Below are 27462 nucleotides of genomic sequence, written 5' to 3' on the forward strand. Positions count from 1 at the left end.
TTAAAGTCAGTGAATCTCAAAGCAAAAAATGAAGAAATTCTAATTCCATGAGCAAGCGTGACTGAAACTGATACATAGACATGGCTTCAAGACAACACAAAGTGCATACTGTGATATTAAAAATTCACAAAATATTCTGTGAGCTGATCTGAATCCTCCTTAAAAATTGACAGCTAGATTAAGTTGTACATACATTTGGCTTCTTTGAGATGTTCAGGTATGTATATAAAACTTTATTTGTAGCTTGATAAGTTTAAACTTCATGACACAATTGCCTGCCTGTCCTTTTTAGCACACATCAAATCAGGACTATGTATAATACCCTATTACAGTCCTGGCATGAATTTCATACTTATCAAAATACAACAGCCAAAATCATTTCATCTTGATCATAATCCAACAGGCATTTGAGGCTTCATCTTGCCACATATTTTGGAATCACAAAATCATTTCTTTTCATGTAAAGTTATACTGAAATAAATTATTAAAAATTGGCAACAAAATATTAATGGGTGGTATTTAACTCTATGGGCATGTCAGCTCCTTCCTTGTCAAATTGTAATCAGTTTACATATTACAGGGTTTGGGCAGGAAAGAAAAATAAGTGTTTAACAATTAATACTGTCTAGTAAATATCTAAAAAAGCAAAATCTTGGATTCAAGTCAAAAATGTAGTTGTGGATTGTACCTTGAAATTATACTGAAGGAAAAATCAGAGTTACAAGTTAGTCATGTCATTGTAACTGAAGGCTATCATATTAGTAATTCCTACATAATATCAATTTTATAAGCATGGCAATGTGCACACATTGCCTCCATTTTGAGGGTGGTGTTAGCAAGTACCATTCAAGCAACCTAATATCTAGAGAAATCAATTATGCACCTTAGCCAGTGTTATTTTGCAACTATCAGTTGTATAGTTATCATTATCGTCTTCTTCACTAGCTCTTTTGATGCCGCCCTCACTGAGTGAATTGTCATCATCTGATGCACAGAGGGATTCCTCCTTGGCCTTGGTATCTTCATCTGGTATCAGGGTTGAATCATCCTTTTTGCCTCGGGAAAGACTAGAGTAGCATCCAAGAACATTGAGCAAATATTAGGTTCATTAGAGAGGAATGAGAGTCAGACTCACATTTGGATTTGATCTGCAGCGTCATCCTCTCCACTTTGTGACCCATTGGATTCAACATCTGCATCCATTGACCCCGTATTTTTTTGCTTCTTGTTACAAAACGGCCATAGAATGGCCTGAACAATCTGTTGAGTTGTCTGTTAGTGTGCTACCATGATGTATCACCACAGTATGGAGGGCTGTTGGATCAACCCATGAGCACTACCAACCAACCACCCAGCTGGCAGCCACAAGCGTCTGTAGCCTAGTTGGTAAAGGCAGCACTCTAGTATGTGTCTCAGCATAGCTGAGGTTGTGAGTTTGACTCTCACCAGACACATCTTCATTTTACAGTCTCTACAGGTTATGAGCCCAGAGCTACCTGAGCGCAACTCGCTTACAATAGAGACTTGATGAATTTGTGAATGCTTACTTGTAAGACCACGCAAACCCCTATAAGCCTACATCTAGATCACGGGTTCAATCCCTACGCTAATCATCTTTCCCGGGTCTCATTCCCACTCTCTCTTGGGTTCAATCCCCACTTCCCATCATGTAGCAAGGGGGGGTGTTGAGTTGTCTGTTAGTGTGCTACCATGATGTATCACCACAGTATGGAGGGCTGTTGGATTGACCCATGAGCACTACCAACCAACCACCCAGCTGGCAGCCACAAGCGTCTGTAGCCTACACTACGGGCAAATAGCTGACGTTGCGCGCTGCAGCGTCACCTGACGTTTCACAAGCAAACTTGGACTCGTGCAACCTGTGAAACCCAAGTCCGCAGCGTCAATTGCCCCCCCTGCAACAACAGTTGCTCCCCCAAAACAACAGTAGACAATTCTGATCCGCACACCGCCACCCCCCAACACCATACAACTTCCAAACCATCACCTATTGACCTCATCCCATCCAACCACCTCTTGAAACAAATAATGGAGATCTGTGAATGCTCCGTATGCCTCAAATTTCAAATCCTCAGCCAAGATGGACAACAAAGACCTGGTCGCTACTTATCTTCCCAAAACGTCGCCAAACATTGACTAGCTGATTTTGACCGAGCAAAGCCAATCATTCCTATGCCATCTCAGGGAATCACGTCCAGTTCTTCAAGCTCACCCCCATCCGAAACAGCAAGTGAACGTTCTTCCATCGTTGAGACAAACAATCCTCTTGGTCGTAAGTTTCTCTCTTTTCTCAACCCTCAAAATCACAGCTCACTTTTCTTACCCGTGGTTAAATTCTAGTCTATTTCATCCTTTTCATCACGTGACTCCATCTCTTCTGTAACGTTAGCCAAGAACAATGTACAACCGCTATTCAAATGATTATCAAGATTCTCAGTCTAGCGGCAAAACATCCGAATTTGATTCCAGACGTTGTGGCAATACCAAGCAATCCTCGAACAATAATTCAAAGAGCCGATTTCAATGTTCAGCTTTCCAAAAAAATATGCTGTCGAGTCTGCTTTAAACTTTTTGATCTCCATCCTAGTAGCCCTTGGCGATGCGACTACAAACAATTCAACAGCTCAAATCCTTGTGATGAAGAATTGTTTGTTAAAAAAAAGATCTACCAAGGCAATAAAGACATTGGTGATGTTGCGTATCATTCCAAACCACCCAATTTCCCTCCCAGTGTAGTTGGAACACCTCGATGTGTCTACCTTTCTCAAAGTATTTTAACCTGGATGACATGGCTTTTGTCAAAGCCCGATACTGAGAAAGCTATTGATGACTGGATTCAAACCAATCAAGACCTCAAGGATCAAGGCTACTTTTCCAATATACAACATGGCGAGGCTTTTATGAACACAAAATGGAAGAACAAACCAAATAGTCTGAAACTAGGATTGTCGTTGTTTGTTGATTGGTTCAATCCTCGTGGAAACAAGATCAGTGGCAAGGTACAGTCAACTGGGCTCCTTGCAATTTCCTGCCTCAATCTCCCACCAAGCTTTCCCACATGTGTATCGCCGGAATCACCCCCGGGCCCTACTCGCCTGACCCCCACTCATTCAACCATCTCTTGACCTCAATTGTGGACGAACTAATCACACTAGATGCCGGTATCGTCATCCCAACTTACAAATTCCCAGCTGGTTGACTTGTTCACATCAAATTATTGTGTGTCTACGGGGATGTTCTTGCAACCAAGAAGGTTGTTGGTTATGCTCCTCATTTGGCGACCAAATTCTGCTCATTCTGTCATGCCCTACAATCAAAAATTTCCCAGTTACAACTATCCGCACGACGAGAGAAAGCAGAAACAATTCACTCCGCATCCAACTCAAAAAACGCAAAATCCGAAACAGCACAAGAGGAGATTTTGAAAAAGACGGGTGTCCGATGGTCGGAATTAAATCGACTGGTGTATTGGGACCCTAGCCGGCACCTTGTCTTGGGTGTTATGCACAATTGGCTTGAAGGTATTTTGCAAGGTCACTGGAGATTTCAATGGCGATTTGGGTCGGTCCCAGCAGCCGAAGCAAAAAAACATCGCCGGTGTGAATCACAATCAGCGAGTCAATCCAGAAAGCGTGCCAAAATGGACACCGTTGAATTGGCCATGTGGATTGACAATAAAGACGTGTCCGACAAATCAGAAGATGACGAAGATATCTTACTGGAAGGCGGTCTTGGTGGCACTTTCTTTTCTGCCAATGACATTGATACATTTCGCACTGGCATGTCACACGTAGTACTACCGCCCGGTGTCCCACATTTACCTCACAATCTTGGGGATGTGAAACACGGAAAACTAAGTGCATCTCAATGGCATGCACTCTTTGTCTTCATTGTGCCTTTAGTGCTGTGTGAGATGTACGTGGACGAAGTAGGAACTCTTGATGTGCGTTCAAATTGGTACCGGGTTCTGGAAAATACAGCTCACCTTGTTGCATGTACCAATGTAGTATTTGCTCAAAGATTTAAGTCGGGGGACATTAAGCGATTCGAAATGCATTACAAGAAGTACTTGGATTTGGTTGGTGGGCTATTCAAAGGTGTCAAAGTCCAACCAAATCACCACTTTTCACTGCACATTCCACAACAAATGGCTTCTTGGGGCCCATTGGCTGGCGTGGCTGAGTTCCCGGGCGAGCGCCTCATAGGATTTTTGCAGAAGATTAACACTAATAACAAGATTGGTCAGTCCCATATTACATTCATCCTGTGCTCAGCTTATTGATGAGTTGATTTTGCTGTAGATGAAATGCACCGAAGCATGATAACCCGTGGTTGTCGCTTACAACGCATGATGGCGGATCCGGATTATACTCAACTGACCAAGGTCGAAGACAAGCAAAACACAGAGCCGGTCCGCCAAAAAAAGCCTATAAGGCTATTATCATCAAGGTACGAGCTGCTCTACAACATGGTTTTGAGTTACGATACGTCAGTGGTTGATTGCGAGACTTTTCCGGTACCACAGGGCTGTTGGATTCTGTCTGGAAATGTGAAAGCGGTACAATCACTCACCTACAATGGGGTGACTTTTGGCTCAATGGCCCCTTGTAACTGTGTGGTGGTAAAGGTGGGGGGCCAAATTAAGTATTACCTGGTCCAGCAGTGTTACAAATATCCGCACAAGGGGGGGGAGATGAAGGAGTTCATGGTCGTCTCACCCATTATGAACCAATACCCGAAGGCGACAAACGCGATTCCAACTCGGCCGTTCCGGTACTTGCTCTTCCTGTTTGGAATGGTGGTGGGGACGGTCCAAGATAAAGAAGAGGTGGTGGTGCCCTCTCATGTGGTGTACCTTGCGGCGTATTGACTACTAGAAAAGGGGACTTTCTCCATTGATCAGAACGAGATAGCACTGATTCCGCATGGATACGATGCCCATCTCAACATATCCGGTTCCAAATAGCTTCCTAGTTTCTTGCTACCTCTGTAATCTTTCCCGTCACCTGTGTCTTTCCCTTCCTGCTCCCCACTTTCCTCGTTGATCCGCTTGTCTACACTCCACCCACATCTTTGCCTTTGAAATTAACACTCCTTTATCCTCACCAACGGCGCACAGGACTCAGAGCCCCGGAGACTTGACCTCTTCCAAAACTTGGCTGCCAATGCTCTGACCGGGGGTCAGAGCCCTGGGAAACTTTTTGAAAATGTCTTTGGTGTATATACATTTCATGCTTATTGTATTTGCATGATCTCCACTGCAAACATGTGTTCATAGCACACATATCCACCAAGCAGAGTCAAATTTCCTCCGTTTCTCAAGCGCAGACTTCAAGTTCTCAACGGACCAACTCAAGAGACCCATTGTCAGGGGTAGTCTCTAAAGTGACTAACCTCTGAATGCAAACTGACGTGGACCAAGAATAAGGGATACAAAGATAATGGTGTGAGAGGCAAATAAGGGAGGAAGGGATACAACTCGGAGGAATATAAGATGAAGCAATGAAGAGAGAGGAAAGGGAGAAAGGGAGAAGGGAGGAAGAAAGAGAATATAAATAGAGAAAAAGCCCCAATCACGACGAGAGTCGTAATAGTTTGGGCTTGGTAGAGTTTCAATTCCGAGAGTATCCGGTAAAACTGAACTGGGGAATCCTCCAGCCAAGGAGGTTCCTCCTTTAAGTGATCTCTAACCAACGCGTCTCGCTCGGTTAGCTATCTCAATGAAGAAGCTATTTTCTCTAACGGGAATAGCTAATTCCCTTTTTAGCGCTATGGCTCTCGCATAGGTCTTTTGCGGCCTTATGGCGTGTTTTGAGGAACATCCTTAACACGCTCGAGGCTGACACCCATCTCACAGTAATCTTTGACTGAATTGCTTGCACACACGACCAAGACAACTGGATCAGTTTAACATGTGAGAAAAGACTTGACATGAGGATTTGGAATCAAGAATCAACAGAAGATAGAGGAAACGGGGTTGGAATCACAAGACTATAGAAAAGAAAAACTCCAGCATTGTATATTCAATATTTCTGATAAATCAATGTAGGCTGTTGGTCTGGATAGGATGAGATCACCCAAAATGAAAAAAAATGTATAATTGAGGGTCTGATACAATGCGGATACGCTATTTGATAAAAAAAACCATGGAGATAAGCCCTTGTTCCCATACGCAATGTGTCAGCCTTAGAGATACATCAAGTATCCAAAAGACTGCAATAACTCAGTAAATAATAATAATAATTAAATTATTATTGCAGAATCAGATTCCTCATCATAAGTTAAGGGGGGTCACCCACTTGAAGTACCCCCTTATTCCTATTCCTTCATGTACTAAATGTATAAATAAGAATTGGCCACAGAAAGCGCCCAAAAATAGTATTACATACAAAAAATTAGTAAAAAAATTAAAGTACATAAAATTAAACTGTTGTACAATAATGAGTAATATTACTCGTGTAAAAATACCCCGTGAAAGTATTATGTAGACTTCTACTGAAGCTCTTTCACATGACAATTGGTTATAAACATGTCATGTGACAGAGTCAGGGAAATTAGTCTATTTTAATACAATTAAAATACCCACAGCCAAGCCCTTTTCACGGCTACAGCCCTGGATACTCCCATAGGGAGAAAAGGACTCAGTGTTTACGCCCACTGAAGTCCCCTCTATAAATAGAGGCCTATTTGGCCCTCAGGAAAAGATCCCCCAGACCATTCACCGCCCATAAACTGTAAGTTGCCGTGAATATTCTCCTCTGCTACATTTGTAGCCACTCTTCCTTATAAACCATACCCAGCACGTAAAATCCACTGGATTAAACCCTTTAAATCATCAAAAATCCCTTATTAGTATATTTAAAGCTTTATCCTTATAAGTAGTTGCAGTAAGACCACCGCCTCTGACAAGCAGCCAATCAGTTTAAGCGCTTACCATCTACTTTTCTATGCCAAATTTATTCCCTGTAATTGATAATTATATATTATTAATTACATAATAAATCTTCCTCTTTTTAAAGAGTGTTTAAAACCCTTGTAGTGGCCAAATTACCACGTAACAAGTTTAGTAATTTACATTACTAGTGTTTACATCAGCACAGTTATAGTGCTAGGGCCCAAAACCCTTATTTGACGGGTTTTTTGCCCTAAGCTTCATAAACAGAGCTGTCACAATGAGAGCAAAATTACCATTCCTCCTTGCACTCAGGGATATTGTTCATTGCGTGATCGCCGTCAAGACCACCGCCGCCTTGAGCTTTATCATAATACTTGTCGTCATCCTCATCATCGCCGTCATCCTTGTCATCGTCTTCATGCCTGTTGCTTTGGTCCACAGATGAGTCATCTTCCCCCTCCTCGTCATAAAGGTCACCAGCGTCACCCTCAACATGATACTTGTTGTCGGAATCGGAACCCTTGCTTGGCTGAGTCAAGTCGATTCCCTCGCCTTCCTTGTCTTGTCCGGCTCCTTGAGTCTCCGCCGCAAACTCCTCTTCCTCAGAGGATTCAACGTTCAAGAGGCCATACGGCTCGACCACAACTTCCCAATATTTTTTGGTGAAGGTGGAGTCGGCCGAATTTTCATCCGGGTGTCTCTTGGCTTTAGGGAGTAAGGACTCGCTTGAATTGGGGAGGAAGGCGATGCGGGTCCTGTCGGGGATCGAGTGTTGTTGGGCAGGGACCAGATCGTTGAACCACGTAGGGTGGTAGAAATAAATAGGTAAGCCCTTCGGGGCAGCCTTGTAAGACGACTCCTGTGGCACCCTTCGTAATCGACGAACCCGGCGCCGACTTGACTTCGCTAGAGGATCTTGCTCCGCCGCCTTCATCATGACAATGTCCAATCGTTGGAAGAAGCGATTGGCGTTGTTTGAGCGGTAGGGCAAGGTCTTTATCTTGTAGAAGCCTTTGCCTTATACTTTCTCGTCATTGCTGTGGGCCGAGATCGGCTCCAAGATATCACGATAGCGCTTTGGGTATTTGTTGAGAATTGCAAAATCGCGGCGCGCGTCCCTCAACTAAATCACTCACAAAACCAAATAAGTTAGTGACATTCTTGAGGAAATAGAAGAAATAATTGTGAAATTTTTCACAGAACTAAGATTATTTCATTATGAGTGAGAGGTCTATCTGTCAGGCACAGAGACTGAGAGAATAATGGGAAACAACAATTACCTAAGAGCGGATAAGAGGCCGACTCTGGTAATGATATGAAAGAAAAGAGTTGAGAGTAAAAAGGGCTGCAGAGCAGCTTGGACCACGTGTTGATGGCTGAAGACAGATGTTTCTGTATGTTGAAATGGTCACTGCGAGTGGCGTCAGTGACTGGGCTTCCTAAGGGTAAGCTTGAGAGGTTTTTCTCTTACAGGGACTCGGTAGGCGTTGCGCTCAACACTAGCCAATCCGAGCTGAGAGATTGCAGGAGCTGCCGATTTCTATGTCCAAGTGACAGCGGTCAGCTTCTGGCAATCCTGACTTGGCACTGCAGCGCAGGACTTACCTCCTCTTGAGGGGCTGGTGATCCTGTCGCTGAGGCTTGAACCGGAACGGTCTGGGTTGGCGTCGGACGCTGGCGTGCTGTATCATAGAGAGTACTCTCATCAGCATTGCTGTCCTAGCTTTGACGATCCCAGCTTACTTACTCACCTTGAGAAGGTTTGGGTTTGCTTGGGTCGCTTGGGCGCTTCGTCTGTTGATGACGTGGCTAGAGGGGAGCAGAGGATTTAGCGTTAGCCTGATCCTACTGCCTGAGAGGAGCGTCATGCATATGCATGCGCCTGGGGGTCGCGCGGACTCACCGATCCCCCTTGCGGGGTTAGGGTTCAGTTCCTTGCGCTTCCTTTGCTCAGGGCCTGGGCCCGAGTCTTGGAGTTGCTCAGGGCCTTGGCCCGAGTCTTGACAGCCCACCGTGCTTCGATCCGGTAGGGTTGAAGCAATCAGAGAAGAGGTGTCAGCCGCCTACTAGTCCAGACAGCGCAGGCGACGACAACCCTCGGGCCGCCACAAGCGAGGGCGGCCCGCAACCAAGTAAGAGAGGGCCTGGAGCCCTCGAGTGAGCACATTGATGTTGAATGACTCAGGACTCGGGTATCAACCTCGAGTGAGCGAGTGAACACCGCCTGGGACCTCCTTAGAGATTCCCAGGAGGATAGATGGTCCGGTAGACCGGACCACAAGTCAGCCCAGCACAGATGGGGTATAAGTACTGGGGAACCTTCCTACCAGGAAGGATCCCCCAGATCAGTTACCAAGCCCACCAATATTGTTGTATTCGACCACCAACGCCGACTTACAACGATTGGGGCCCATTGATCCACCTTTTCTCTTTTTTCCGACTTATCCCTTGACTTTCCGCGCTTCGTCTCAGTAATTCGACCTTTTCTTCCTTTTCTCTCTCTCCGTCCTAGAAAGGACTCTCTCTCGAATCTCTTAGATTCCGGTTGTATTTGCTCAACCAGCCCCTCCAGACGGAGGCGCGGCTTTTCTCCTTGTGCTGCGGCCAAGTCGAGCACCGACAGACAGTCGTGACAGCTGAGATCAGCCGTCAAACCTTGATTATATCAACGGTTTCATTCAGTGCGTTGCCACTATAGAGGCACGCCCTGACATTTGGGGGCCTCATCGGGAAATTTCCTTTTCCTGAGCCTATATATACTCGATTATTATCCACTTACCAGTGTGATTTGATTTTTTCTCCCTCTCTAGGTTCGATCGTAAGACACGAGTCCCAAAATCGAACCCATTCTCTCGCGAAAACTTCTACCAGTAACAGTAGTAAGTTTTAGTTTTTCCCGCAAGTCAGGAAACCCCGACTCTAACAAGGATCTTGTTTTGCTAGTGTCTTCACGACAAACTTCCTTGCATAGTTTTTTTCAGTCGAACCGTCCAAGACCTGCGTCTGCCCCCGGGGAAGAACAAGTCCAACAAAACTCAGCTCCTCCAGCAGCTCCCCCAGTAGGATCCACCGAGGTCGCGGATCTTTTTGATTGATTGTTCAGATGAACCGGTAATACAGCCGATACTGTACCCCCGTCAACTACCTCCACTACTGCCCATTGGGACCCTGCGATAACCCAGGAATCTCCGGTGGCCACTGGCATCGATCCTGCTCTCTCTACCGCGAGTCGTCCCGCGCATCCAGCGATTGCCAGGTTAATCGACGACGTCAGATCCCGCGAGACATCCAATAGAGGCTCCACGGCGGAAGTCGAAAGAATCCTCACCCTTGGGGAACCGATCCGTCTCAACAGCACGGTACGGGGAGAATCTCCGGATAGCGTCGAATCCATTATCGTTGTAACCAAACCGGCAGGTTAGTTTTTCGAAATTAATACCATGACCCCTCCTAAGAAGACCAGCAGTAACACTGGGTCTCATGCCTCCTCTACTAGGTCCGCGAAACCCTCCCTCGTCCCGGCCGGCGAGTTTAAATGTGGCAGCGGCCCGCCTCGGTTGGAACCCAACAACGGAGCTTCTTCTGCAAACTCACCTGCGCTTCAAACAGGTGTTCCTGGAGGCTCGCGCGGGCAACAACCAGGAGGCGATGATACTCCTGCGGGACCAAGCCATCACGACTCACAACAGCCTCAAACAATTGATCAGCCGGGAAATTCTGTTGTCTCTGACGGAGGGATGGAATCCCCACGTGACCCACCCAAACCACCCGGCAAACAGACAGCCAAACCACCCAGCGAACAACCCGGCAAGCATCCCCAGCCGACACACTCGGGGCCAAAACCGCCCAGCAGCCTCTGTACGCCAACAGGCCCCTCCACCAGCGCCTCCGGCAAACGGGCCACAGGGAGCGGCTCAGCAAGCAGCTCGACCCCGACCGGGCCAGAACGGACCGGGACAGAACGGTCGCATGAGGGGCCGTTGCAACTACAGAACGTCAATATACGAAGAACTGTTTTGCATGAGCCGAACAATTCAGGGCGGATATCAGGCGATCGATCAGTCGCGGACCCAAAACCAAGGGCCTCGTTAGCGCCACTAACTCTGGTGGACGCCACAGGTATACTCAAGCAGATGTTTGCTGAGATCGAGAAAGTTGTTGACGGCAATACCCGTCGAGTTATGTCTCACACCAATTCCTCTATTTCCTCCCTAGTCAAATCAGTACACAAAGATGTTTCCACTCCTGTGTCTAATAATGTTCACCTTCTTAAAGATATTATACACGATAATTTTAAGTCTGTTAAGTTTTCTATTCATGGTCTGTCTCAAACTAGTAATACTATTGCTGCTTCTGTTACCGGAAATGTTGAGTTGGTCCAAACCCTGAATGCACGGGTGAATGAGCTGGAAGATACGGTGGAAAAGCTGAGGCTTGGAGAGCGAAGTGGTGACACTGATGGCATGGAATCTAGGATAAAAGCCTTCGTGCAGAATGCGCTTGATATCACGGTTTCTGATATTGTGAGCCGCGATAACAGCGACGACAAGCTTATACATGAGGTACAGAGCTTGCACGCCCGCATCTTTGAATTAGAACAACATATATTGCGCCTACCGCGGCATGATTCTCCCCCTGCTAAGGTTGAACCACCGAGCCCGCAGTGGACAGGCTACTTTGACCAAAAGTTCCTTCAACTCGAGCATAAACTGTTTGACCGTCTCCAGCAGAGAAGCTCCTCGCCGCAAGAGTCCCGGGCCAATAGCGACGTTGAACAAAAGCTGGAGGAACAGAGTGAGAATCAGCGTGTTGATTTCCTTAAGCTAAATGATAAAATCGACAGGGTAATGAGTCAATACCGCTCGGAAGGAGCCCGCCTGCGGGAAGAGATCTCTAGCCTGTCGGACACAGTCCAAACGGCTGTTAAATCCATTCCTAGCCGCGATGCCCCTCCCCATCTCGCCCATGCTCACCCCTATGCCCCCTCGGCTCGGCCTCCCCAGCGGGATGAGGGAGGCATTGACCCTGAATTAAAGAAGCGTCTGAACATGGCAATTGCTAAGTCAGATTGGCCTACCTTCTCGGGGGAAGGTGAGTATGATCACCTACGTTTTGTGCAGTGGATAGACACCGCGCATAAGGACAGCCACGTGGATGACGAGGTCATTGTTCTGAAGATCCTCACAATGCTCACGGGTACGGCACTGTCGTGGTACGAAACAATGCGGCTTTCTCACCATGACACTACCTGGGCGTTTTGGAGGACGGAGATTTGTAAGAAGTTTGGTCACTCCGCATGGAAACGGAAGAAGCAAAATGCCTTTTCATCCAACAGGTTCATTCCTGGCGAGACCGCACCGGCGCAGTGGGTCACGCGCCAGTACAATCGGCTCCGTTGCTTTGAGCCGACGATTGACAACGAGTCCATAAATTTTAAACTTTTGAACCTTATGGACAATGAGGTTGAGTACGCGGCCAAGAATGCTATGAAAAAGCCGGATGAAGATCTGAGCTCCTTCATTAACATCTTGGAGGACATCTGCGATAAAACCCGCCTTGGCCGTCGCCGTTTCCCTCCCAAGAGTACGCCGACCTCCCCAGCCGCCCCTGCTAAGCCGCCGAGTGCGGTGGGAGATAAGGGTAAGGTTCCCTTGTCGGATGTTAAGTGTTATTCGTGCAAAGGAACGGGTCATGCCTCCCGCACATGTCCCAAGAATGTTAACAGTGTCGACGAGGAGCCCGAGGCTGACCCCGCGACAGAACAAGGTAGCGACCATGAGGGTGACGGCCCAATTATTGGGGCTATCTCTAGTAGCACGGCTGCTGTCGACAAGTCCCGTGGTAGGAACAATTTGGTTCAGATGACTTGTTGTGACAAGGACTGTCTGGTCCTGCTGGATAGTGGCGCGGTCCGCTCGGTGGTCGGTAAAGGTTACTTGGCACGCTTCTGTCCCGGGTGGGAGAAGTTCATATTGCCCATTCAGCCTGTAAAATTCCACAGCGCGTCGGGAGCGCTGGTTCCTTTGGGTGTTGTTAATATACGCTTGGTATTACAGAATGTGCGAATGGTTATGAAGTTCGTGGTAATGGACAACATGTCTGCACGGTATTTTATTGTGGGTAATGATTACTTGTCCCATTATAAAATCTCCCTGTTGAATTCCGATAAGCGGCGCTTCACCATTGGGATCCGCACCTTTGACTTTGATGAAACTATCAAGTCGATAACTCCGGAGCACGAGGTGGCGCTCTCCTTTGAAGAAGAGGCTCTACGGGATTGCAAGATCAGTGGCGAGATCACCGAGCTGCAACGGTCTGAGCTCCTCCGAGCCTTGTCGGAAAACAAAGCGGCCTTTGCTACAACAGACCAGCCTTTTGGGTCGATCAAAGGCCATGAGGTCGAAATCACTCTTACCGTGGATAAGCCTTATCCCCTGGCGCTGCGTAAGTCTCCCTACCCGGCCAGCCCGCGCACCAGAGCGGCTATCGAAGAGCATGTGGAATTGTTGGTCAGGATGGGCATTTTACGCAAAGTAGGATCCAATGAGGGGGTTTCTATCACAACCCCGGTAATTATTGTATGGAACAAGGAGAAGTCTCGACTGGTAGGCGATTTCCGCGCTCTGAACTCCTATACGACTCCTGACCGATACCCGATGCCAAAGATCACTGAATCTTTGACTAAGCTGCATGGGGCTAAGTACATTACCTGCATGGATGTTCTGAAGGGCTTCCACCAGAACACTGTTAGCAAGGATAGCAGGCAGTTCCTGCGCATTATTTCTCATATGGGAATCCATGAGTACCTGCGCATGCCCTTTGGCATAAAGAACGCGCCATCTCACTTCCAACGCATGATGGATACGGAGTTCCGTATGGAACTGAGTGAGCTCTGGCTGATTATCTACATTGACGACATCATTGTCTTCACTGATACTTGGGAGGAGCATTTAACTAAATTGCGCATTGTTCTCCGAAAGGTCATTTCGATGGGTATGAAAATTTTGCTGACTAAGTGCTCTTTTGGTTTTTCGGAACTGAAGGCGTTAGGGCATATTGTTAATGGCCTGTCACTAGGAATTGATCAGAACCGTGTGGCGGCTGTCCTCCTGAAGCCTATTCCTGCTTCTGTTAAAGAACTACAGTCTTTCCTGGGCTTTGCGGGGTATTACCGCCTCCATATCAAAGACTTCAACCTTATGGCTTCCTGTTTATACAAAATCTGCAGCCCTAATGTAGCTTTTGAGATGACGCTTGAGCGGATTGAAGCGTATAAGGCGTTGCGCGTTGCTCTTACCACGGCGCCACTTCTGTTCCACCCGGACTCGCGCCGGCCGTTTCTTCTGTACGTCGATGCTTGTATGGAAGGTATTGGCGCGGCGCTTCACCAGATTCAGATGGTAGGTGATAAGGAGCAGGAGGGCCCGATTTGCTTTCTATCACGGCAGCTGAAGGAATCCGAAAAGAAGTACGGTGCCTCACAGCTGGAGTGCCTCTGCCTGGTCTGGGCACTGGAGAAGCTGTATTATTACTTGGACGGTTGCGTTTTTACGGTAATTACCGACTGTGTCGCCTTGAAGTCCCTACTTAACATGAAAACCCCCAGTCGGCACATGATGCGCTGGCAAATTTCTATACAAGAATGGCGCGGTTCAATGACCATTGTGCATAGGGATGGGTTGGTCCATAAAAACGCGGATGGGCTGTCCAGGTGGGCATTGCCGAATGACAACGATAACCCGGCGTCCGACAAAGAAGAGGTTACTCGAGAGGTGCCCATCATGGCTATTAGTGTCAGTGGGTTATCTGACGAGTTTTGGGACTCCGTCGAGCGTAGCTACGACGCGAACAAAAACACGGCGGCCCTGGTTGGGATTCTTCGGTCTAAGTACCCCCAGCCGGATTTGATTTCCCAGTTGGAAGAGCCCTGGAAAGCGAACTTCGACGCCGGCCGTTTTATTCTCTTGGATGGCCTTCTATACCATCGCACCGGCAATCATTGTGCGTTAGTTCTGGTTGAAGAAGAGCATATACGCCTTATGCTCCACGAGTGTCACGATAATGTTGCAGCAGGCCATTTCTCAAAAGAAAGGACGGTGGAGCGGTTGCGAGTGTTGGCCTGGTGGCCGGGATGGACCGTTTGTGTGGAAAAGTTCTGCTCCAGCTGTGACCGTTGCCAGAAAGCTAATAAAGCAACGGGCAGGCGATTTGGTTTGTTGCAAGCTATCGAGGAGCCTAAACAGCGCTGGGAAGTGATCAATATGGACTTTGTCACTGCGCTGCCGCCGGGGGGTAAGGACAGCTTTAACGCCGTTCTTGTTATTGTGGACCGTTTTTCTAAACAAGCACGGTTCTTGCCTTGCTATAAGGAGAACACTGCGCTGGATGTTGCGCTTCTGTTCTGGAATTCGGTTATCCATGATGTCGGTTGCCCTAAGGTCATCATCACTGATCGCGACCCCAAGTTCACCTCTGAGTTCTGGAAGAGTCTCTTCCAGCTTGTGGGGACAAAGTTGTCGTTCTCTACGGCCTACCACCCGCAGACCGACGGGCTGGCTGAACGTATGATCCAGACGTTAGAGGACATGATCCGTCGGTACTGCGCGTTTGGGCTACAGTTCAAAGATAGTGAGGGTTATACCCACGATTGGGTCTCATTGCTACCAGCGTTGGAACACGCGTACAATTCCAGTGTCCACTCCAGCACGGGTAAGACGCCGTTTGAGCTTGAACGAGGTTGGATTCCGCATATGCCGCGGGACTTGGTCCTTAGTAAGGCAGTTACTCTGCACCCGTCTGCTGCACGGTTTCAGGAGATGATGCTGCAAGACAAAGAGCAAGCCAGCTCCTGCCTGGCGGAGGCCGTTGCGTATAACAAGGAACGGTGGGACAAGTCACACCGCGACCATGACATATGTGTTGGCGACAGAGTACTTGTCTCAACCGTAAATTTTCAGAACTTGGGTGGCAACCGCAAGCTGAAGGACGCCTTTGTGGGGCCGTTTTTTGTTAAAGCTCTGCACGGGCGAAACACCGTCGAGGTTGTTCTGACGGAAGGATTTGATCTTAAGCATCCTACGTTCCCGGTTAGTTTGCTCAAGAAGTATGTGGTTGATGGCAACCATGGCGAGCCTCCTGCTCCTGTGGTTCCGGATATGCTTCCTGAGCTGACAGACGACAATGTTGCTTTCCGGATCCTCGACGAAAAGCTTACGAGGATCCAGGGTCAAGACTGTCGTCTTTACCTGACGAGGTTTAAAGGGCTGTCGGCGGACCATGACAAATGGCTGCCGAAGAACGCTATCCTTAACGCAGACGTGTTGCTGCGAAAGTTTCGCGCCGCCAAGCGTCGCAATCCTGGCACTACTCCGATCAGAGCAGTGCTTTTTTGGGGGGGCGAGTGTCAGCCGCCTACTAGTCCAGACAGTGCAGGCGACAACAACCCTCGGGCCGCCACAAGCGAGGGCGGCCCGCAACCAAGTAAGAGAGGGCCTGGAGCCCTCGAGTGAGCACATTGATGTTGAATGACTCAGGACTCGGGTATCGACCTCGAGTGAGCGAGTGAACACCGCCTGGGACCTCCTTAGAGATTCCCAGGAGGATAGATGGTCCGGTAGACCGGACCACAAGTCAGCCCAGCACAGATGGGGTATAAGTACTGGGGAACCTTCCTACCAGGAAGGATCCCCCAGATCAGTTACCAAGCCCACCAATATTGTTGTATTCGACCACCAACGCCGACTTACAACGATTGGGGCCCATTGATCCACCTTTTCTCTTTTTTCCAACTTATCCCTCGACTTTCCGCGCTTCGTCTCGGTAAGTCGACCTTTTCTTCCTTTTCTCTCTCTCCGTCCTAGAAAGGACTCTCTCTCGAATCTCTTAGATTCCGGTTGTATTCGCTCAACCAGCCCCTCCAGACAGAGGCGCGGCTTTTCTCCTTGTGCTGCGGCCAAGTCAAGCACCGACAGACAGTCGTGAAAGCTGAGATCAGCCGTCAAACCTTGATTATATCAACGGTTTCATTCAGTGCGTTGCCACTATAGAGGCACGCCCTGACAAGAGGGCTTGATCCCGATGACTTCTAGAGCTCTGCGGATGATGACGCGGCCCACTGGTTTGGTGAGAAAATCAGCGGCGTTCGCCTCAGTTCAAATGTAGTTGAGTTGAATCAGGCGGCGGACTACCAGTTCCCGGACGAAGTGCAGTCTGATAGACATGTGCTTGGTGCGGAAACTATTCTGGGAAGTTTCACTCTTCGCCAGATCAATTGCGCCTCTGTTATCAACCATCACTTTGATGTTTTGCGGTTCTTCGTGGGTCTTCACCTCTGAGATTAGATTTGACAGCCAAGCAAGCTCTCTGCCGAGGTCCGAGAGTGCTTTATACTCGGCCTCCGTAGTCGACAAGGATACCGTCGCCTGCTTTGATGATTTCCAGGTTAGCAAGTGCGTGCCGGCCAAGATGGCAAATCCGGTAGACGATCGTCGCGTGTCAGGGCAGTTCCCCCAATCGGCATTGACAAATGCTTTGAGAGTGTTGTCGGTGTTTTTTAAGTAAGTAAGACCAAGAGTCCTGGTCCCAGAGAGATAGCGGTATACCTGGACTGCAGCTTGATAGTGGAGGATGCCGGGATTTTCAAGGTACTGAGAGAGCGAACTAACGGCGTATGCTATGTCGGGCCTGGTTAGCACACTCAAGTAATTGAGAGAACCAATTAGGGCGCGGTAGTTGATGCCGGTTTTCCGAAACTCTGCAATTTCTTGCTGCGTCGCTCGCCTCAAGTAGGCTTTCGGATTGAGGGGACATGTGGCTGGATGCAGTTTGTCGAGCCCAAACTCCTCTAGTTTGCGCTCTATGAATTGGGCTTGATTGATGTGAAGCCCGGCACTCGAGCGCTCGATGTTCATTCCTAACAGGAATTTTGCCTCGCCCATATACTTGATTCTGAATTCTGCTTCCATCTCCCTTTTGAAAATCGTCGGATTCTTGCTTATGAAGACAAGGTCATCAACATGAGCATAGACTAGAGTATCTTCCCTTCCTTGAACACCCCACCGGAAGAAAACGCACGGATCCGCTACAGAAACTGTGAAGCCTATGGTCTTCAGATATGAAGAAAGTCGATTGTACCAGACTAGTGGCGCCTGGCGCAGACCGTAAATAGCTTTCTTCAGTTCAAGAACGGTGTTCGGCGGTAGATCTAGTCCCGGCGGCGGCAGAAGGGTGACCTTGTCGTTCAGGGGACAAGTCAAGAACGCGCTTCGCACATCGAGTTGATGAATTTCTAGACCGTTGTCAACCGCAAAGGAGAGAAGGAGCCTCAGAGAGCAGGGACGACTTGTTGGGGCGTACCTGGCCTCAAAGTTGATCCCGTAGGTTTGGCGAAAGCCTTGCGCGCAAATTCGCGCTTTGAACTCGGAGACTTGATTGTCATGACCGAGCTTCTTACGGAATGCCCACGTAGCCGGAATTGGTGAGTCGGCAGGTATACGTGGTCTTTGCAGCCACACGTTGTGTTGTTTCATGTTAGCGACTTCTTTCAGCTCCGCCTCTTTCCAGTGGAGTGATTCTGCCGACAGCATCACCTGGCGGTGGTTCTTGGGTTCAGCTGTGACCGTTGTGTTAAAGGCTTGTCGCCTAGAATAGTTGCAAATGTTTGCGGGATCGATGTCACTGGTTATTATTGTTGGGTGTCGAGGACCTATAACTTTGATAGATTGCGCTGGGATCGGAGGCTCTTGTGGAAGCTGAGTTTGGTCTGCAGGGTCTTGAACTTGGTTTGATTCTTCGTCCTGCTCATCCTCATCATTGTCAATCCTGGGGCCCGGAGCCAACTCGTTGAGAATTTGAGTTATATCGTCTAACTCCTCCTGATCTTCTTCCTCAGAGAGGCGCTGATGTTCGCGCTCGTCCTCCTCGGTGAAGGGAAGGGGATCAGATTCAGCAAAAGCAGGAAGCTTGTTTAGTCCGTAGACATTTAGGCTTTTGTTCAAGGCAGGGCAGTCTGGAAATGTTGATTCATCAAAGTACACGTGCTTGGAGGTTACAAAGGATTTGTCCGCAGGTCGGTAAATGCGGTAGGACGAAAATTCGTTGTCGTAGCCCAGCATAATCCCGTCCCAAGCGATGGAGTCGAATTTGGTGCCTTGGTTTTGCTTCGGTTTCACGATCCAGGCCCTACAGCCGAACGGCCTAAAGAATTTCATGTTTGGCTTGATATGAAACATCAGTTCCATCGGGGAAGCCCGGCTTTTGGAGAGTGAGGGTAGGCAATTGGTTGTGGCTGTGGCCGTTTTCACCGCCTCAGCCCACCACTCTGGAGCCATGTTGGCCTGGAGCATTAGAGTTCGAGTCATTTCGATTATGGTTCTGTTAGCTCTCTCCGCAAAGCCGTTGTGTTCCGGAGTGTACGGGGGCGATACAGTGTGTTGAATACCGTCTTCCTTGAGGGATTCGCCGAGGGCCTTGCTCACAAACTCGCCTCCACCGTCAGTAATGAGCTTTTTTATGGATTTTCCGGTTTGCTTTTCGAAGAAAGTTTTATATTCGAGGATGGCTGCCGGTGCTTCACTCTTGAGCTTGAGGATCTCGGTGTGGATATAGCCAGTATGCTGATCAACCAGCGTTAAGAAGTAGCGGGCGCCTCCGTTGGTGGCTGGCGATATTGGGCCAACAAGGTCAGCGTGAACGGTTTCCAGAGGGGCAGTAGTCGCTTTGAAGTGGCCGTTGTATGGAAGTTTGGTGACTTTCCCCTTCATGCACGCATCGCAAGCTCTTGTAGCCTCAGTAGAGAAAGGTTTATTGAGCATTGACTCGATTCGCTTCTTGCTAGCGTGTCCCATCCTCTTGTGCCATAGATCGAAATCGTTGGGTTTCGACGCCGGTGCGGCTTCAGAGAGATTGGCCATTGGTTGTTCCTGAAGGTCCTGCAGTCCAATGATCTCGAAGATTGAGTTGGAGGTGTCAATCGCTAGAGCCGCTAGGTCGTCGATTTTTACCTCAAAGCCGCAGGGAGCCGGTGTGATGGCTGCCGAGTTCTCCATCAGCTGAGCAAATGAGATTGGGCACATAGAGGGCATCCTTTAGGACAATTACAGCTCCGTTGTCAAATTTGAGCGTGGCTGTACCCTTAGCTACCGCGAAAAGCTCGTTGCGGTCCCATTTGTTACCGGTAGCAATACTGATTCGAACAGGAGTCGTCGTGTCAAACATGTCGATAGTGTTGATCATGTGGTGGCTCGCTCCCGAGTCCAAGACCATTCTTAGCTTTCCTTTGGTTTGATTTGGACCGGTCAAGTATCCAAATGTCGGGCGTGCAATGCTGGCTGACGGAGTAGGCTCTTGCGCAACCGTTGTAACAAGGCCGGTCGGAGGAGCACCAGTTCTTGCCTTTTTGTATAAACCGGGGTGAAGCGTCCAGCAGTTCTCCTCGGTGTGAGAAGTGGCGAGAGGGTTATGTTGCTTGTTAGCGCAGGGGTGTGGATTGAAGCGCCGTTTTTTCTGCTGATTTAATCCACGATTTCCGGAGTGTTGCGCCTGCGTCGCCAGCGCAGTGGATGATCCGGCAGTTGATTCTTCTTCCCTATTCATAGTTGCCGAAACCGCGTTGTGATGAGCGATGTCCCGCAGTTTTGCGATAATCTGCTTCGGATGCGATAGCATTTCGGCGTTGCTGATTAACGTTTCCATAAGCGAAGGCCTTTTTCGGGAAATCCGCGCGATGATAGTACAGCTGAGGATAGTGCCAGGAACATCCAATCCCATAGCTGCAAACTCCGCCAACATCGATTCAAGTTGCGTAATGTAGCGGTTGATATCGTTGTTGTATTGAATATCCTCCCATTTTCGCCATGCGTGATAGATGGCGAGCACCGATGCTGAAGCATATTTGCCTTTGAGTTCTTTCCACAGGGCGAAGGCGTCGTTGACATTTTCATTGGTGATGATGTGGTTATAGATATCGTCCTCAATATGGCCGCTGATAATGGCGGCGGCTTGAACGTACTCCAATTTTACTTGCTCGGATGCATTGGGGGCTAGCGGTTCTTCTATGCACTTCATGAGACTCTTGACGGCGAGGTAGGTCTTGACCTTTCGCTGCCAGATAGGAAAGTTCTTCCCATCGAATGTTGGGCATTTGAACAAATCACGTTCATCGCTGGAGGTAGAGGAGGCGTTTGCGTTTGATGAGGAAGCAGCAGGCGTTTGCCGAGTGCCGGCCATTCGGATCCGCTCTTAGTCGTGAAAATGAGGTCGAGGAGTTCTGAGATCAAGACTGTAAATCTGTGAAATTTTTCACAGAACTAAGATTATTTCATTATGAGTGAGAGGTCTATCTGTCAGGCACAGAGACTGAGAGAATAATGGGAAACAACAATTACCTAAGAGCGGATAAGAGGCCGACTCTGGTAATGATATGAAAGAAAAGAGTTGAGAGTAAAAAGGGCTGCAGAGCAGCTTGGACCACGTGTTGATGGCTGAAGACAGATTTTTCTGTATGTTCAAATGGTCACTGCGAGTGGCGTCAGTGACTGGGCTTCCTAAGGGTAAGCTTGAGAGGTTTTTCTCTTACAGGGACTCGGTAGGCGTTGCGCTCAACACTAGCCAATCCGAGCTGAGAGATTGCAGGAGCTGCCGATTTCTATGTCCAAGTGACAGCGTTCAGCTTCTGGCAATCCTGACTTGGCACTGCAGCGCAGGACTTACCTCCTCTTGAGGGGCTGGTGATCCTGTCGCTGAGGCTTGAACCGGAACGGTCTGGGTTGGCGTCGGACGCTGGCGTGCTGTATCATAGAGAGTACTCTCATCAGCATTGCTGTCCTAGCTTTGACGATCCCAGCTTACCTACTCACCTTGAGAAGGTTTGGGTTTGCTTGGGTCGCTTGGGCGCTTCGTCTGTTGATGACGTGGCTAGAGGGGAGCAGAGGATTTAGCGTTAGCCTGATCCTACTGCCTGAGAGGAGCGTCATGCATATGCATGCGCCTGGGGGTCGCGCGGACTCACCGATCCCCCTTGCGGGGTTAGGGTTCAGTTCCTTGCGCTTCCTTTGCTCAGGGCCTGGGCCCGAGTCTTGGAGTTGCTCAGGGCCTTGGCCCGAGTCTTGACAATAATTCACGTACTCTTTCGCGGTTCTTGTTAAATTTCTTGTTGTTTGCTTCTTGAGCAACCTTTCCTTCCTCCTTCATTTCCTTTTTGTACTTTTCGGCCTGGAGATAATGGACGAAATGGTTGTATGCACGAACGAGTAGAGTCATATCTTGAGCCATGACCGGATTGATTTTAAGATAAGCATAAGCTGGAGTCGCTGCAAGCTTGGTGAATGTCGTCAGGGCAGCAATTCGATGTGCTGCATTGTAGAGGGAAGCCGAGTCTTCGTCCAAGTTGGGGCACCAGACACTTAAGCCCAACTGAGCCAAGATTCCTTGAGCATAGCAAACAAAATTGCTTCCGAGGTGGATGATCAATTTTCTGTATTGGATGCGACCACCCTGAGCATCTCTCAAGCATAGGACTTGGGTAACGTCTCGGCTTGCAGAGCCAGATCGGACGGCCTCTTCGATCTGCTCGGCTCGTCTGAAGCGTCGGTAAAATCCTTCCAGGGTGCTTAATTCGGGGGGCCGAGGAACCAAGTCCTGCTTGAGGAGGTCCCAGAGAATCTTGATGTGTACAAATAATGCAGTCTTCAAAATTTCAAGCCAGTAAGCTGGCGATGAAATGTGGGGTGACAAGAGAAAAAGATTCATACCTTAGTTGGTCCGAAGGCTGCAGGAAAGTCGCCCGTTTGCATTTGTTGAGGGTGTCTCTTGGGGGAAGGTTTGGCGGCAGGTGTCTCAGGAATTGACTTGCGGGGTTTCGGCGGCCCCATGAATTTGAACGGGGCCGAAGTGGCTCGCTGGTTTCTTTTTGGGGTCGTTGGCGCTGGGGCCTTTGTCTTGGCAGCCGGGGCAGAGCTGGAGGACGGGCCGGAATCATGGGCGGCAGAGTTTGCAGGAGACTTGCCCTTTGACTTCGAGGCGGACTTTTTCAAGTTGAGGTTGGTTTTGAGGGTTTTGATCTCCCGGGCAAGTTTCTCAATAAGCGCTGCTTGGCTGTTGTCGGCAGTGGTTGAACTTTTTTTTTTGGTACGACGGACAGTTGGAGGGACAGAGGTTGAAGAGGCCCAAGCGTTGTGAGAAGAATCCATACTGAGGTTGGAGTAAAGCAAGTTTAGGGTTATGAAGAGATGTGGAAGAATTGGATGATTTGGATGAGAGATGAGCGGGAACGGACACAGGAATAGTTGAGGTTTTATAGTCTGTTGAGGTAGGGGCATACACTAGAATTTTTGGAGAACGGACATGACAATGAGTAGGTGTGGTGAGATGTTACATACATAAAGGATGTTGAAAGGAACATGAAGGTTGAATGGGAGGTGGATGTGCACTGCCACAAGCGACAAACAAGTGTCTTGCATGTGTATGTATGCGTGATGACGTTTCCATTCATCTGCTGTTGTTGCATGCGGGACATCTGTCGCTCCGGATGACGTTTCCATTCATCTGCTGTCGTTGCATGCGGGAAATCTGTTGCTCCGGATGACGTTGCATACAAATCAAAACCCGCATGCAACGTCTGGGTGACGCTGCAGGCCGCAGCAACAGCTGTTTGCCCGTAGTGCTAGTTGGTAAAGGCAGCACTCTAGTATGTGTCTCAGAATAGCTGAGGTCGTGATTTTGACTCTCACCAGACACATCTTCATTTTACGGTCTCTACACAATCAGGTTAAGGATATGCACAAAACAGCGTATCCAATTGGCCTTGCCTCTAAAACGAGGCCACTGAAGCTTCTTGAGCTCCCTCACCATTACTTCGTTATTTTTGGCGTTGTTGCTCACAAGACCACATATCTCAATAAGATATTGTGTTTTCAGTATCAAAGAAAGCAAAAAATGCAATCATAGTAAACAACTCAAGGAAACCTCTCACCTTGTCCTTAATTCCAAATTTTTCCACAACTAAAGCGACCGTCTTGGCCAAGTACTGACAAGTGTGGCTACAAGACAGCCAAAGAAAGTCAAGAGGCATAGCCTTCAGCTTCATATCACCGCTTCTGCCTTCTACTAATCGGTAGATCACCGTGCCGAGGATATCAAATCCGTTGGGTGATTGCCATGCATCAATACCAAGATATAACACTCCTTTGTGAGCCTAAAGATTGAACAGTTTAAAAGGATTCAGTTTGATCCATTGCACAGTTGAACAATCAAGAATTTATATAAAAAAGGTAACCTCACGTTTAAAGAATCATGGTAATTTTGTTGTATTGCCGAGTAAAGTAAGTGAATATCCCTACAAACGTCATGCGGCCTTGGTAAATGTTTGATGACCGTGGGATGGAGGATTGCTTTGTGGCTAGCATCCACAAGTGCCAAGAATGGTCTAGCGGCCTTGGCGCACCATATTGCGCAGAGTTGGGGAACCTGGGATTTTAATTGGTCACTATACAATCTGAAAAAAAAAGAAATGTAGGCTTACCTCCTTTGGAATGATTTCCCCGGTGCCTTTAATTCCTAGACCAGCCAATGAATGTGTTGATTTAATTTACTGGTGTTTGCAAAGGCAAATTGATGTGTGCTTGTTCAGATTGCTGCAAGAGGAGTCTGAGGTGGGATGATTGATCTTTGTGCCGCATCTGAAGCTCAAATTCAGTTATGTAATATTTTGAAGGGTTGAGATGAATACAAATGGCTTACAGCTTGCAAGGATAGGCAATAATCCGTCGGCCATGCTTGTCCAATTGATTGGAAAGCTTGGGCATCTCATGCTGACCATAGCTTGAGCTAATGGAGTTTAAAGCAATCTTTTTAGCTCGTTCTACATGTAAATAGTTGTTGGTCAGAATTGATTAGGATATAATGTAAATAATTGACTGCTCTCACTTAATTCCTCCTCATCGGTGATTATACGACTTGCTCCAGATGGTGGCTGGGTGCTGGCTCAAGCATTGGTATTGTCATCTTTGGTGGAAGCTTGACTTGGATTTCCTTCATCTGTTTGATTATCGGTTGGATTATTGTGGGTTGAAGATGCTCAAGATGATTGGTTCTTATGTTTTTTGCGGGTTGGAGCCATGGTTATTGCTGATTGGTGATATACCCTTGGCTGGGCAAAGCAGGGGTATATGGACTATTTCTGGACATCTGGTCCTGCTTTGGTGACATCTTCATGTCTGAAAGTTTCACAGGCTACCCGGCTGCGGCAGCGGGACCATGGTGATGGGTGGTACCTGGGTACTGCACCGCTTTATGGCCAAAAGCACATACCTAGTACCGCACCCGGCACCGCCTCACGGGTGCGGGGCGGGTGCGGGCGGTACCCCCCAAGCGGTACTAGGTACCTGCCACAGGTACCGATTGACATTCTCTACTCCAAGTTGGGTTTGGATTTTTACAGCCTATTTCCAATTCTGACCCAAGACAAACGTTGGGTTGGATTTGGGCACGTTTTTTGGGCCCAAACCCAACCCGTTTACATCCTAAGTCCAATTTGGACTAAGGAGGAGTAAATTTACTCCTTGCTAATCCTGGGAGTGAGAATTGCATGCAGACACCCCTCCTCACCCAAAAGTATGAAACAAACACAGCTTACATAAGCTGTAGGTGAATTGTAATGACTAGGGTACTACAGGTGCCAGAAACTGATTTGTTTCAGAATATTGCAGACAAGCTAATTATAGAAACTATCCTGTATTGTGTTCTAAAGATAAGCTTAGACAGCTTTCCCACGGAACTCCCACTGCAAGCAGTTGAGATGCAAGAACTCAAAGCAAGCTTGTGGTATTACACAAGCCTTTGTCAAGGCTTACAGTTGACCAAGCTTCAATGCACAGTGACTGTGCAGAAAAAGCTTATGTGTGTTTGGGTGGAGCTAGAACAGCAGTTCAATAGCAGTAACCCGCATGTCAACTGTTTGCAGTTGCTTGACCTTTTCTTGCAGTGTCTGAATCGGCTTTTAAGTAATATGACTAATCAGCTTATACATATAGCCAATTCTTACATGCATACACCATACTTGCCCCTATTTTTAGCCCACACAGATGCGGTTGACGGCCCAGATTAATGCTAATCTGGGAGTAAGCAGATCTGTTACTCCTTGAGTTATACCCGCACCAATGCGGATGCTCTAACAGCGCTAGCAAAGTGTGCCCAAACCTGCTGCGCGCAGCATAGATGTTGCAGTGTTGGTGGGAGCGGGTAATCACCGACTGTTAATGGAGAAATGTGTCACTGATAGTTTATCTCCGCTAAGCTACACTAAAATACTGACTGAAATTAGTTTAGCCCCCCACCATTAGGGGGGGGGGGGGGGTTCACAATTGAAATTTGGATGTAACTTCAAGGACTTTCTGACCAAAAATTTAAAATTATGACAAGATTTAAATTATATCATGTTGATTATAGATGGCAATTGGGACCCCGGGGGTACCGGGTCAATTTTCAGCCCAAAACAAGCACCTGGCATTGCCGGGCGGGCGTCTGGCGGTGTATGTACCAGCGGTACCCGCTCACATCAGGAGACCCAAGTTTCCTTGGATTCCCAGTATCAGCCATTGGGAGAGCTGCGTGCAAGCCTAAGCTCTCCCAATGGCTGGTATTGGCCATTGGGAGAGCCCACCTCCTAAACCCCCTCGATGGCTAGTACTGGGCCTGGGGCGGCCAGTACCAGCGATTGAGAGAGCACATACACTCTCCTGAGGGCCAGTACTGGCTATTGAGAAAGTGTATGTGCTCTTTCAATCGCTGGTATTGACCCTTGGGAGAGTGTATGTTCTCTCTTGATCGCCAGTACATGCCGGGGGTACTTCTTAGCGCGCGGCTGTGTGGATCCGACGGGTCGCACCAGATTGGTGAAATCAACGGGGAATTCAAAGTGCCACAGCAATTGTGGGCACCCCGTCGGAAAAGGAAAGAGGTGTGAATTCCTCATCCTTCAGATGGGAAAACTGCATGGATTCCACGCTAGGTCATGGACTCCCGGTGGAGTCCATGAGCACACATTTCTGTGATTGTGGAAACCACAATTTCACTTATTTTCTATGTGCTTTCCACGGCTGCTCTGACCAGGCAGGATCATGCTCTTAAACATGCTTGTATGTGGTCATGACTGTTCATTGTTGGTCTCATCATGCTCAACCCGGTTAGGTTTTCTTTGACTGAATATGCATCCAAGGTCCTCAATTCTCCTCCCATTCATCCAAGTTCCTTGATTCTCCTCCCATTATCATAATGCCACCTCCTCCAGAGTATAAGCCTGCCCTCCCCTACCTCCTCCTCCTCCTTCCCCTCCTCTGAACTCCCTCCCCCTCTTCCTGTACAGTCTCTGCTTAACTCCTCCGTGCCTGATCAGAAAAAAACCACTGAGCCCGCCCCCAAAAACCAACAGCCTCCTCTCAACCCGCTGCAAGCCCTCCTTGACCTTCCTCAACCACCTCCTGACTAGGACCAGGCAAGTTGCACTCCAAACCCCGGCTCTCTCCATAGATCTTGAAAAAAACCAGGCAGAA

General features: G+C 48.3%; 2 protein-coding genes across 2 annotated transcripts; one reads left to right on the plus strand and one right to left on the minus strand.

Moving 5' to 3' along the window:
• Nucleotides 1-3661: 3661 nt before the first annotated feature.
• On the plus strand, nucleotides 3662-4891 carry PtA15_8A260 (uncharacterized protein; the record flags this gene model as incomplete). The annotated part of the gene is made up of 2 exons (XM_053171671.1): nucleotides 3662-4262; nucleotides 4323-4891. 2 exons carry the CDS (start codon nucleotides 3662-3664, stop codon nucleotides 4889-4891), a joined length of 1170 nt encoding a protein of 389 aa, XP_053022911.1.
• A 2314-nt stretch (nucleotides 4892-7205) lies between these two features.
• PtA15_8A261 (uncharacterized protein) lies at nucleotides 7206-23103 on the minus strand (the record flags this gene model as incomplete). Its single annotated transcript, XM_053171672.1, has 4 exons — nucleotides 7206-7910; nucleotides 7941-8039; nucleotides 22040-22600; nucleotides 22666-23103. The coding sequence occupies 4 exons, from the start codon at nucleotides 23101-23103 to the stop codon at nucleotides 7206-7208; spliced, it is 1803 nt and encodes a 600-aa protein (XP_053022912.1).
• Between the last annotated feature and the right edge of the window lie 4359 nt (nucleotides 23104-27462).

This window comes from Puccinia triticina, chromosome 8A (genome assembly GCF_026914185.1).
Source record: "Puccinia triticina chromosome 8A, complete sequence".
NCBI lineage: Eukaryota > Fungi > Basidiomycota > Pucciniomycetes > Pucciniales > Pucciniaceae > Puccinia > Puccinia triticina.